Source organism: Plectropomus leopardus, chromosome 20 (assembly GCF_008729295.1).
Source record: "Plectropomus leopardus isolate mb chromosome 20, YSFRI_Pleo_2.0, whole genome shotgun sequence".
In the NCBI taxonomy this organism is placed as follows: domain Eukaryota; kingdom Metazoa; phylum Chordata; class Actinopteri; order Perciformes; family Serranidae; genus Plectropomus; species Plectropomus leopardus.
The window spans coordinates 9,331,135-9,345,385 of record NC_056482.1 but is presented as its reverse complement, the minus strand read 5'-3'; the positions used below and the strand labels follow the sequence as shown (position 1 = coordinate 9,345,385).

General features: G+C 38.5%; 1 protein-coding gene across 1 annotated transcript; it reads left to right on the top strand.

Annotated features, from left to right (window-relative positions):
* Positions 1–956: 956 nt before the first annotated feature.
* Positions 957–12,497, top strand: amacr (alpha-methylacyl-CoA racemase). The gene is made up of 6 exons (XM_042509347.1): positions 957–1,225; positions 2,831–3,087; positions 4,567–4,710; positions 6,216–6,376; positions 8,875–9,061; positions 10,434–12,497. The coding sequence occupies exons 2-6, from the start codon at positions 2,841–2,843 to the stop codon at positions 10,841–10,843; spliced, it is 1,149 nt and encodes a 382-aa protein (XP_042365281.1). The 5' UTR covers positions 957–1,225; positions 2,831–2,840; the 3' UTR covers positions 10,844–12,497.
* The last annotated feature ends 1,754 nt before the right edge of the window (positions 12,498–14,251 follow it).

The window sequence follows — 14,251 nt, the reverse complement described above, 5'->3', positions numbered from 1 at the left end:
CAATGTGTTTTATTGTGAATATACCAGGTTTGTAAAAAAAAAAAAAAATCACACTTTCTTGTGAAGTACAGTGAATTTCCAGCACAGAGCTATTTGGCTGTATCATCACTTAGGACTCATATCCTTCCTGTTCATCCGCAACTTCACTGGCTTCATGTTTATCAACTTTAAGATTCTACTTAAGGTCCTTCATAACTAAGCCCCTGTGTATCTGTCAGAACTCCATGTCTACACACCTCTGAGACTGTCTTCTGCAATCCACCCATCACCATCTGCCTGTTTGACAACCATGGGCTCTAGAGCCTTGAGCCACTCTGCCCTCTGCCTATGAAACTCTCTCCCATAAGACATTCAGGATATTGACACCCTGTCCACCTTCAAATCCCGTTTGAAAACACACCTTACAAAGCTGGAGTGTTTGGTCTGATTTGACACACACATTTTAATTGCACTGATGATGACTTTATTCTAATTATTTTATATCTAGTTTTTTTATGATAATGATTTTATCAAGTTATTATACAAACTTATAAATGTTTATTAATGATGTATTGCTGCTTGTTTTGTTATTGTTCCTTGTAAAGTGTCCCTGGGTACTTTAAAAGGTGCCTTTAAATGTGTTATAAGTATTATAAATATAATTATTATTATCATTATTATAATTAGTCAGAGTTAATAGGTGAGTACAGCTACTATTTTATTACCTACACACACACACACACACACACACACACACACACACACAACACACACACACACACACACACACACACACACACACACACACACACGACATGAAAATGAAAACCCCATTTCCCAGAATTCCTGCGATCATAGCCCTGAGGTCGGCTCAGGCCACCAGGAAGCAGCTTGTAAACAGGGTTCGCTTACATGCAACACCAGCGCACACCGATAGCCAGACACCCTCTGGACCAGGCGGAGTCGGTAGAGCTGTTCAACCTTTAATCACCGTTTATAATCCGTTCACAGGCAAAAGTAACATCCTCAAGCTGCTGCTTAATCAATATTTGCCTTATCATACGTTATATTTTATTAACGCCTTGTTTACGGTGAGTTTGTCGTGTTGCCGGTGTAGCACGTGATCCGCCGTCGGGTGGCTTTATATCGAAGCAGTCCTCTCCAACCAGAACCCGGCGTGTCTACGACGGTCTGCGAGTGTAGCAAGACAAGTCTGCAGTGACCTGTGCCCGACTTGGAAGCAAAGGTAAGGTGAAGCTAAGCTGTAGATAGGACAAGTGACATTTTTATATTCATTCAAGCACTCTGCTGTAAGCTAACGTTAGCCGAACAAATGCTACAGCTACTTCAGGCGGGTTTTTGACGTCCTCAACAAGAGGCGACTGTACAAATATTTGAGCTAAATAGCTTGTTTTGGTCAGTTTTGCACATAACTTAGTGATATTAGTCCGTTGTTAATGTTAACGGTTAATGGTAACTTTACGATACCCGGCGGTCATTATAAAACGGTCTGTTCAAATAGTACATTAAGTATTTGGTCCAAACCCGCTGGTACTTTGGACTCTGGTTAACTTGGCAGTGAGCATTTCTTCAGAGTATGTCACCTTTGACTTTGAAAAAGCAGACGATTTGTACTTTAGCTCAGTTTCAGTCTAAAGTCTAAAACTCGTTGTCATAGCAATTAGATATCAATGTACAATGTACACCTCTAAGGGGTCTGTGTACTTTATTTTTCCTGGGAACCTTAAAAAGTTTTAAAGGCATTGAATGCATTAATGTAAGCATAAGGCCTTAATTAGTACTTAGACGATTATTAGCAATCTTTCAGAAGTATTAAAAATGTTTGGGACATCAATGGGGAAAGTAGTCTAGATGGGACATTGAAAGTCCATGAATCCTTGGTTTTTCTTATGTTGCATTACCAAATGCCTCCTACATTAACTTCAGGGTAGATGAACCAACAAAATCATGTTTTAAATTACAATAACATAACCCCCGTTATTATTTTTTTAGTTTGTTATTTTGGTTATTATAAATTTGGTATTACATTTCATTCAGAATAGTATTAAAGACATCTTAAAAAGTCTTAAATTTATATGCTTAAAGTTATAGGAACCCTGTTTTCCGTATAAAAGCGGGCTGGTCAAACATTTCAACAGAAAAAAATAAACTAAAAACTGTGGTTTATCCTTCAGAAAAACAGCCTCAGCAATTAACAGTTAAATTACAAACCAGTGTTGATGGGCTGCAGCACCCCAATATTTTCATTGATTTATGATTTAGTCTATGAAATGTAAAGAAAAAGTTGATCGATTATTGAAATAGCTCCAAATAGTTAATTTATTGATTGACTATTTCTTTTTAGCTCTAATTTACATTCACATGTAGACAATAGGGAGTTCTTTTGGGGTCATCCTTAGAAAAAGACTGATAAGCTGATAAATACAGACGGGTCAGATGTTGCAGCTCTGTACAGGGCACTGGTTTCTGTTTTAATGGCTATTAGAATTCCCTTTTACCCATAATCAGCATTTTAAAACAACTTAAAAACAACTTTCAAAAATCATAAGCCCAGAGCTGAAACAATCAACTTTAAATCCCAGCTCAAGCCTCAGAAATATGAGTATTTGCTGTTTTTGGAGTCTTTTTAGTAAATGGAATACCTCTTAGGTTTTGGACTGTTGATGGGACAAAACAGGTCATTTAAAGAACCAGAGTTCTGGAAAAGTGTAAAAGGAATTTCTTGCATCCATAATAAGATTTGTAAAAACCTTTGCTTTGGAAAACTTTCTGTAACCCCACCCCAACTATTGGTGTTGCATTGCATTTCACTAATAAATCTGCTTCACAGTCCTGTCATCATGGCATTGTCTGGAGTGAGAGTTATCGAGCTGGCGGGCCTGGCTCCAGCTCCGTTCTGTGGCGTGATCCTGGCGGACTTTGGAGCCAAGGTGATCCGTGTGGACCGCACCAAGGTGGCCATGTCTTTGGACACACAAGGGCGGGGGAAACGATCTGTGGCCATCAACCTGAAGAAGTCAGAGGGTGTAGCTCTGCTCAGGAAGCTCTGTGTCCAGTCTGATGTGGTCCTCGAGCCATACCGTAAAGGTCAGACCGCCAGCACTGTGTCTGTCTTTCTTTATTTGGGTCCCTATCAGCACCAGCATAAGCATTTTCTATTCTTTCTGGGGTCCACACATATACAGTTATACACACTCACAGCAATACCATGGATAAACACGACAAACAAAAACCATTCATAGCAGACTCGACTTTGATCTTTATACAAATAAAAACTCACAGTCATGGAAAACCTGTAAAAAAATCATGGAATTTCCCAGTCACAATTTCCACTTCTGGAAAAGTCATGACATTAGTATAAGTTGTTGAAAGTGTAGGAAAAGTCATTGAATTTTGTTGTCTGTTATGAAATTGTTACAATAATCTTCAATGGATAGCCCTCCACCTAATGTAACATGACGGCAAATGTATTTTCTGAAGCTGTTGTTGTAGCTCTAATACGCGTCGGTTTGTGATGTTTGTTTACCCTTGCATATTTTTCTTAGTTTTCTCCATGCGTTTCATCTCTCCCTCCATGTGCCATCTGGCTGAAATTATAATCAATCATGGGCATGCAGGGCAAGAAAAGGTAATTGAAAAGTCATGGAAAAATTTGGGATTTTTGCCCATGAAAATGTGTGGGAACCTTGAAAATACAAATTATAGAATGGTTAGAATCATTAGTGGAAAAAGTATTGTTTTATTTAAGTAAAAGCACCAAGACATTAATATAAAAAAACCCAATTAATAGCAATAAGTAAAAGTATTCAGAATCCCTTTTCAGTAAAAGAACTGTGTGCAGCAATATTTACTTAAAGTAAAAGTACTTTTTCTGCAGAAAACTGGCCCTTGTGAGTGATACAGTGTTTTACGTGATTAGGTTATGTGATATGAGATGATTAATAGAACAGAAATTGACATTTTTTGACATTCTTTAAGTTTTGATATTTGTGAAAGAATACTTTTTCCTTTTTGAGCCTCAAACTTTGTTGAAATGAAATCCTCAAAAGGGGCCTAAAATGTGCTATAGTCACAAGGTTCCTATGGTTATAGAAAACTAAGGAAATCCACAAACATTTTCCAGGCCTGGAATCAGTCGTAATTATTGAAAGTACCATAAAAGTCATGGAATTTTGTTGTGCATAATGAAATCGTTACAATAGTCTTCTGCGTTTAACCTTCCACGTAATGTCAAATTAATGGTAAATTCATTTTTGGTAGTTTTCAGTGTAGCTCAATATGTGATGTTTTGTTCACCATTGCATGCATTTCTTTCTTCTTTTCTCCTTGGATCTGTGACTTCTTACCTGTGTGCCAGCTAGCTGAAATTATTTTTAAAGACAGTTTGAATCTGATACATTTGAAAAACATGGGCAAGTGGGGGAAAAAAATCTTTATTATGGGTCCTTGAGGAGCCATGGAAAAGTTTTGAAATCCTAGTCCATGAAAATGTGTGGGAGCCTTTTGTCAATTTGTCACCACAATGTTCGAATACACTCATAGATAAACCTTCTTCTAACCACCCAGGTGTGATGGAGAAGCTGGGCCTCGGCCCACAGGAGCTGTTAAAGGAAAATCCTCGTCTGATCTACGCTCGGTTGACGGGGTACGGACAGAGTGGATCCTTGGCCACTGCAGCTGGACATGACATCAACTTCCTCGCCATGTCGGGTAATAACATCCACGTAATGGTTACGTTCTGGCCTGATGGAATAGTGTGTTGGCAGCTGTAATTTGTTTTCAACACATTTATCTTTTCATGACCTTTGAACTGGAAAAAAAAGGTTGATCACTGACATTCATCAATAACCTAAACTGCTGTGACAGTGTGCATCAACCTTTTCGTAAACAGGAATGCATTTTCCAACACCTTTAGTCCACCAGATGTTGGATAACACTTAGGGCGAGGGCTGCGCAATAATGTCAACATTTCATCAGCATTTGTTCATGTTGGCTTTAAAATGAACTATAACAAGACAATCTAAAGGTAAATCATGTCATTGTTTATTAGGTTATCATCTGTAGCACCTGCACTACCACATGTGTCTGCTTTACATGTAATGGCACTGTTGTGATTAAAATAAAACACAATCAGTCCAGCCAGAAGACAAAACCAAAAATCAAATTCCAATATAATTTCAAACAAATTGTATCAAAACTAAACAGTAACATTTTAAATTAACTTGTAATGACACATCTAAAGTGAAGAAAAAGTGGGAATATAACTTTTAAGAAAGTTGCTGTAACTACAGGATTCTTGTGGATCTTTCCAAAGTCTTAGATATAAGGCCTGAAATAGTATTCTGGAATAACATATATGCCATATAATGTCTTAAATCAGTCTTTCAAAAGTCTTGCAAAGTCATTTGAAGTAGGATATTAAGTGTTTGGGTTTTTTTTTTTTTTGACGTTGCATTGTAAAATCTCAAAATAATCTGTAATATATATTTTTGTTAACATTTTATAATAATAATAATAATTCATTGAACAAACGCCACACAAACATGATAGAGGAACCAACAACACTCCTGCACATTTACAACATCCAGTCAAGTAAAAAATAAACACACTTCCTTTGAGGAATGGATACTTATATGATTATACTGTATTATACAATTTGTTTTGTTTGCTGCATGTTCCACTTCAGAAAGTTTTTACATTTTTAGCATTTGATGTTTAACTCATCTAACATGTTTTATGATGACCTAAACATTTGGGCAAAATTATCCCAAACTAACCCCGAGTAATTGATGTCAGTTCTTGTTTATCTTTTTCTTCAGTTTGGGTTATTGTAAAAATAGTCTTAAATTCTATTTCAAAGTCATAAAACGTTTGAAATGTAACTTCCCTTAAGCAAGGAACCCTGACCTCGTCATGACTTTTTTTGTTCAAGGAGTTTTATAATTTCTGTGCGATAACAAAATAGCAAAAATTCAAATGAAAGAAACAATCCTCTAAGGTGGTATGTAGACTTGTATGCTATCTGAGCTGCACATAACAAAGCATTCCTGTTTGAAAGGGTTATTAACCTTTCTCAGTTTTAAATTTAGTGCCATTCCTCCCTGAGCTATCCAGTTTATTACCTTTTCTTTTTCAGGGCAGAGGACATTCTCTGTTTTTCTCCACTAGTGTTTCATTTTGTGTGAACCTTTTCTCTCCACTCATTTGTGTCGCAGGCCTTTTGTCCCGGCTTGGTCGTAGCGGAGAGAAGCCCTACGCCCCGTTGAATCTGATTGCCGACTTTGCAGGAGGTGGTCTTACCTGTGCTCTGGGGATAGTCCTAGCTCTGCTGGAGAGGACAAAGTCAGGGAAAGGACAGATCATTGATGCCAGCATGGTAAGCATGTCAAGGACTCACTCATACTCAGAAGTATGCGAGAAAAAATGTCAAATATGTTTGCTTTAGGCAAATGAGAACGGAGATGCTGTGCACAAACTGTAGGCTGGGCTCAGGCACATTCTGACCAAAACAACCCTCCAGCAAACAAATGCATGGACTGTGTTAGTGTGGGCTTATTGCTACAGGCACCACAGAGAGGATATCATACAAATAAGGTAGTGCAAGACTTTTTTTTGTAATTATTGGTCCTTTGAAAAGTCGTGGAAAAGTTTTGAAATTCTGTCCCTGAAGATGTGTGGGAACCCTGGTATTACAGTGCAGGAGACACTGTCTGAATTTTGAAGTTGTGAAATGGCTGTGCTGATCACGTAACACAACTGTCTTTTATATTTTTTGAAGTTGTTATGGTTTGCACATTACACCAGCAATCAGCGACATAGGATCACACACTACATTGATTGATTGATTAGTTAATTCAAGTGTCATGCACTTAATTGTGCCCAGCCCAAAGACACTAACGATAACCACCGAAAAAATAGAATCGCACACAGCCAGCCAAAATTAGTCAGGGTTCTTCACCTGAACTTTTTCAAACAAATGCCCTCTCAGATCACTATACAGAGGGCAGAAGAGCAAAAAAATGAATTTCATCCTCAACAGCTTCAACATCACACATTCAGAATACCTTTATACCTCCTGACTTCAGTCGCCAGAGGCAAGGTACCATTTCTTGCCTGAGCACACAGGGACCTCTGTCCCCTCCTTAAGTTTAATGTGACATAAGGTTAAGTGTAGTAGTCCTCTTTAATTTGAAGATCTCCAGATCTCCTCCTTTCATTGTTTCTTATGGAAGTGACTGTGTTTATATAAGTCTGTGTGGTTTCTTAAGTCCATTTAAACATTTTGATGGGAAAAGTTGTGAGACATTGTGTAATTTTCCCTAAACTGTGCTTGAAAGATCTATTTAGATCTATTCAGTTTCAGTACATGTGTCGGTGCCAGTCCCAGCATGCATTGCATTGGGCCATAGCCAGGGAACTGTTCACACTGTACAGGTTGTGTAGCACAACGCCGACACATTTTCACATAAATTCACCCCTGTGTGCTATTAGAAGCACTTCAGAGCAGCTTTAATTTCTGTTTCATTGTGATGTTTTTTTTTATATAACCATGTGAAAACAATGTGAAAGGAGTTGGTTACAGTGCTGGAACTACAGAGTCATTATCTGAAACTGCAGCTCACTTCAGCTTTATGGAGCTGTATATTGATTTTAAGCTTCTTGTTTAGCTGTTTGGTAACCTAACCGTTTTGTTTCAATCTCACTGCTCTCATAGTGTCATTTTTCAGCCTCAGCAAGCAGCTGCATTCAGTGACAAAACTCTGAAATCCCCCTGAGCACTACCTGCTCAATGCCAAACTGCAAACACATCTAATGATAAACCTGTTTATTTAAATACGAGGTACCTCTGCTTTTTATTTGGTGGTTTGCTGCTAGAAAGCTGCATATTCTGTCGTAGTATGAGTCATGCTCTTTCGTCACCCCCCAAAAATATCAGAGTTTTTCTGTGCCAACATGATGTCATATTTCTTTTCAAATCACAAATTCACTTTTATCTCTCAAATAGTGTGAAAAGTAGATTCGGGCAATCACAGCAGCTTTCCAACAGACTCCATATTTCATGCATGAGTCATGACTTAGCACAGACAAATCAAGACAACATCAAAGCCCTGACCAGTGACAGAGATGCCCTCCTGCCTGCTTTGATTTGTCCCTGATGACTCAGACAGCAGTGGTAGAAAATAGTGTAGTCGTTTTAAAAACAGTGCATTGCGTACATTGTGTTAGTGTGTAAGTATTAAACTCTTTATGTCGATCCAGCACTCTTTTGACTTGACTTTTACGAATTAGCACACACTTCATAAGAGGTTACAATAACTGAAATGATTGCAATCAGCAATACAAAAAGTGACATTGACTTTCTGCTCTGCGCTCTCTGCTGTATGATAGCACTTTTGGTATATTTTTGAAGGCGACTGATTACATTCCACCAAGGGGAAATAAATCAAGTTTATTAGAAGTGCTTTCAGTCAGAGCTTGGTAAAGGAGTTTTTTCAGCATAATAGCTTGTGGCTGATGGTTTACCGTGAATGTCAGTAGAATACCCTTTGTGCAGTCTTTTCACAAGCTTTGCTGAAAAGCTTAGTATTTAACAAGTACTTGCTGCTTTTCAATGTTATTTTAACTACACAACATTTGGTCTGCTCTCTGTACTTTCTTATTGGTAAAGGAGATGCTTACAGAATGAATACATGAATAACTTTTACAGAAACATGGATGCTCTTGTTTTCACCACAAACATGGGACTTTATATGAATTTACAAGTAGGCGTCGTTCATCTTTTATTCATGACTAGATTTTTCAGGCGTAAAAATGAGATGAAAATCATATATCCTCATTAAGTTTTTCTTCTCCTCTGTCTCTCAAAACCCTCAGGTAGAAGGAGCAGCATATGTAGGTTCATTTGCATGGAAATCTCGTAGCATTGGTATGTGGGATCGTCCCAGAGGACAAAACATGTTGGACAGTGGAGCGCCTTTCTACGATACCTACGAGACTGCAGATGGAGAGTACATGGCTGTAGGAGCCATAGAACCACAGTTCTACAGAGAACTACTTAAGGGTAAGTGTATGAAACAGGTACAGATTGGATTGTTTTCTCAATAAAATAACTCTCTAAAGCCCATCTCCCACCAACGCCTGGTTTGGAAAAAGTTTCAAGCACCGTTATTTCCCATCCCAAGTGACTCTGCAGTAGTCTTTAGTATTTATCAGCTCCAGCTCCAATCCGTTCCAGCCAGCAGTGATGGAAAAAAATTGACAACCGGGTGGATGCGCAACATCTTTGGCCCTTTTGTGGGTATGATTCAATGACGAGCTATCACAGAATACCATACATCTCCATCCAAGCAGCACTCGAACATTGTTCCAAATTTAGTCAGCACTGACTTTAAGAGGGAGAGACTGAATAGGTGTGAGATATAAAAAAGAAGTAACCACTGTAACATTTTCAGTGGCCTTCATGCTGCTTTCTTCTCTTTTACTATTCTGTTTTGGGGCCAATCTGTGATGTTGAACATGGGAAAAAAAACAAAAACAGAATGACATATTGGTCTCTACAGAGCTGTGTGAGTTGCTGGTACACAAGTGCAGTGGGAAAGCAGTCTATTTCCTAAATCCTGCTTTTAAAAATCTGCATATAAGGGCTAATTTGGCCAGTGGTCGCTTGTGTCACACATGTGCCTCTGCCATGCCATGAATAATAGCAAAACCTCAGGGGAAACAAAGGCCCAGGAAGAACACCAACTTCTAAAAAATGCAAAATACAAACAAAAGAAACAAGCAACAGATCACAGGCAAATGTAAGGTTGGGACACTCATGTCTTTAGACCATAAGCATGATTTTTAAACAGATCATTGGGGGGGGGGGCAGAGCTTGTTGTGTACCCAGAGTTATAAAGACAACAAGCTGTGATGCATCGTGGCATTGCTAACTTCTGTGATATGTACAATGCATAACCTGTAAAAGTCTCAATGTAAACCTTTAACATTTGGTTACACATTTCTCTTCACCAAATTCACTTTGTTTTTAAACACATGTGTCTGGGGCCAGGCTCTGTAAGGGGCCACAGGTATCTGCAACAGATCAGTTACCTTCTGAGGGTCTGGGTGCAGCCAGGGGCAACAAAAACGAAAGAGAGCTTGTGGGCCCAGTCCAACTGACATTCGACTGAGCCCTTGTGATGCCCCGGGCCCATGGATAATGACGAGAGAAGCTAACTCTAAAGAAAAAATTGAATAAAATGAATTACTATTTATTATTTACAATTAGTATTATTTATTGGGATTTTTATTATTGATAATGTGGTTTGCAGATTTATAACAGCAAGAATACTATTCTACCATTTTATTATTTAATATATTTTCTTTAATTTATTTATTTTTCCCTGCTTTGTCTATATTCCTGTTTCCGTGTACGTCTTTTTTATTCTTAGGCTTAGAGTTGGATGCTGCAGACTTACCTCCTCAGATGAGCTTCACCGATTGGCCAGAGCTAAGACGGATCTTCACAGAGCGTTTTGCTTCAAAAACTCAGGCGGATTGGTCAAGGATTTTTGTTGGGACTGATGCCTGTGTTACACCTGTGTTGTCTTTCGACCAGGTGAGCTCACACCCACATAACCAGGAAAGAGCCTCTTTCCTTAAGGACTCCAGCGGGGAAGAAAGTCCCCGGCCAGCCCCAATTCTTTCTAGGACTCCTGCGGAGCCTTGCCTTACCTCCGACCCTGTTATTGGAGAACACACAGTGGAGGTCCTAAATGAGTACGGCTTTACATCTGCAGAGGTAGACCAGATGCTGACAGCAGGGGTTGTAGAGTGTAATGTAGTCAAAGCAAAGTTGTAGACATAATTGATATTAGGGATTGATTTTTGACCAAAAATCAAATTGAGTGATTTGTTAAGACCTGCACATTCAAATTATGTCTAACACGGCAGTTTAAGAATCACAACAGGAAGGGAATAAATAGCTTTTTTGATTACTTGTAAATTAAAACTGAGAAGCAAAGCAAAGTACAAATGTGTCAGAAAAGCATTATCTCCATCTCCGTTCTCTTGGAGCCAAGGAACCTGATGCACGATGTTAAAGAATTTACATATCACTCTGGCCTTAAGCGTAGACGAGCCTTTGACAAGATGAAAGGCCATCCTGTGCACTCGCAGGGCACATAAATGCAGTTCAGGCTTATCAATAGGTCATAGTTGTCAATTTGAATTGCTGCCTCCTCTTTTTTACTATCTGTTCTGTCCTCAGACTTTCTTATTTTGACAGTAAAACAGTGTTAGGAAAAGATGTGCTCAGTTTTCCAGGTTTCTGTGTACCAAAAGAAGTTTGCATGCACAGACTGATAAATCAGCAGCACCAAAAATATCTTCCTTTTTGAATTTAACTTCTTAAGAAGGTTTTGTTTTTGATGAACTATATGACCCGAATACTAACAATTATTAGATAAATTCCAGTCTGGCTGTTGGACCAACTGAAGCACTTAAACCACAAGATTAAAGGTATTTTCAATTAATTCAAACAATTTGGCTGTTTTATTTTTTTTTTCGATTTGAGTGCTGCATTCAATACAGTTAATCGTGGAATTTATATCTATCAGTGTATAAGAAATGGGTAGGTTTCTGGCACATTGCTTGACTGGACTAATGAAAAGTATTAGTTTAGAAGATTTTGTGACTCAGACATTTGACGCACCCACACAGGAAGTGCATACAGCATACAAACAGCTGTGGATGACAGATACCTCTCAGCCAGAGAGCAGACTCAGCCTCACTGGCATTATGGCCTTAATCACCCACTGATGTGTATGGAGTCATGTCTAGTGGATCAAGAATTTATATCAAACTGACAAAGGGAGGCACTGATGTGATTTTGGAGAGCTGTAGGTGGGAGTGTCTTTGCTAAGTAACGCTGTTTTCACAGCGTGTCTGACTGTCTGTGCTGAGACTGGGTTTGAATAGTTGGAGGAGCAAAGGCAGTGTTTGTGCCAGAATGACACTGATTTGTACCTTCACTCGTCTCTTGTGTCCTCGCTGATCATTTTGGCAGAAAAGATGTCAAAAGGAGCCATGAAATTACAAGAAAGGTGCAGATGGGGAATCATTACCACTTCATTGATGCAACGTCCTTTCATTTGATTAGGTTTTTTTGTGAAAGAGACGAGAACTGGCATGTATTGCAGTCTGATGATGGGCCCACTCTCGGAGATAATCGGACGGATTTTAGGTCTGATTCACCCATCTCGACAATTGCGGGGGTGTTCACAATTCGGGCCAGTCTGACCAGATTATCTGCCCAAATGATCCTGTAGTCTGAAGGGTTTAAGGACATAATCTTAATGTTACCGACTGGAACAGAGTCTCCTCGATTTTGAATCTTTTGTGCCCTTACATCCTGTAGTGTGAAAGGAACATTGATGGAATATTAAGCAGAAAGATGAAATAGCCAATCAGAGCGAGCTGTAAGTATCACCAAAGTTGCGTATAGGCCCCGGTAGAGATAAACAGCAATACTTTATTTCCAGCTCTCCTCCAGTTCGCCCTGCAAGATATATAAGCCATGCTGATTCCATGTCCTGAGCCATGACTTCATTCACAGTTTGTTTCCTTTTTTCTATTTCTCGGTTCAGCACACACAACTACCTGGTTAAACAGCCTCCATTTGCATTAGTGAAGGTTTTGACAGCAAACGTGGTAGAGTGTGCAGTTTTTGGTTGCAACCTGGATCAATGTGAACATATTGTAACATTGTAGCAGATATTATGGTTTGTTTTAGATCAGATCTGGGAGTGATTTTAGACTGTTTGTAATTTTATTAGCCATTTTAACAAGGTTGCAAAAACATATTTTTTGTTTCCTTATCCACTAAAGACAGAGGGATGTCGTATGCTATAAAGCCCTTGAGGCTAATTGTGATTTGTGATGATGGGCTTTATAAATTGAATTTAATGTGCCGCTGCCAGCAACTGTTGAATATAATTTGCCCTTTGCCTTAAATTTGCATATCTCTGAGATTATTCTTTTGGCTTTTTGCCTTTATTTGATAGGACAGCATCAGAGTGAAAGGAGGAGAGAGAGGGGGATGACATGCAGCAAAGACCTGCAGGTTGGAATTGACCAGGTGAGCTACTAGACGCCCCTAAAATTTACAATTGTAATTCACTACAACACTAAAACTCTGTAAATTACCATTGTTATTGAACAATCCAGGCTTTCCCGCATGAGGCAAATCTCATGTCCCACTTTTCAAACCATAGTTCCTAATTTGGGACAATTCAAAATTTGGTCAAAATTACAAAAAAAAAAGCTCCATTTGAGACAACATGTGATTTTGATCACATGACACCACAGTTTAGTTAGCGTAGTTTTATTGACTTTCATTTCCATTTCCAGACACATTAAACTAATATGTGATGGCACACGCTGTGTATTGCAGCTCCCTTTGTGATAAATGGTGAGTCCCTTGGATGACGACAGTTATTAAATAAGCAGAAAATAATTGAAAGACAAGATCTGTTATTTTATTATTCAAAAGAATAAAGCTCCTTAGGGGGCAAACTAAATGTTGGGGATTTTATTTTGTTTACTCATCAGTTGCAGTTTGTACATTGTAATTTATTCAGTTGGTGCCACTTTTGCAACAGTTATTACTTCACTGCAGCCTGGAGGTGCTGCTGTTGGATTAAATAATTAGTTTTTAATGATAAGATGCTCGAGCACTCTGTGGAGGGATGCCTTATGACAATTAATGAACATTTATGTAAATCAAATGCAGCATGTCTATATTTCAAATATTTTTTCAAAGGTTTACAAAATCAGCTAACACCTCCAGAACCCCTTTACCTTAATTAAAATGATTGAAATGCTAAATAAGCAATCACTGCATTAGATACATGTAAATTTAAACCTGGCTCTATTAAAACATTGTAAAATTATAACAATAAAATGCAAATATCTTCATGCATGAAATGTGAGATAAATACTTTGTGAGCACATGATGTGAAGGAAAGATGACTAGAAACAAACAGCACGCGAGAAACTGAATGTATGAATGACTTTTGTAGCTAAACAGTAAGCTTATGGATTTTAGGTAATAGGGTATAATGCAGATTATAGCTTTATTCCATTGTGTGTATTGTCATGAGCCAATTGGTTATAAGCTGTAAAAGGTCAGCAACAAGAATGTCATGACTTACTGTACAATGAACCACCTCATCACGAAGCTCAAAAGAATACAGATGTTAGCAGGATT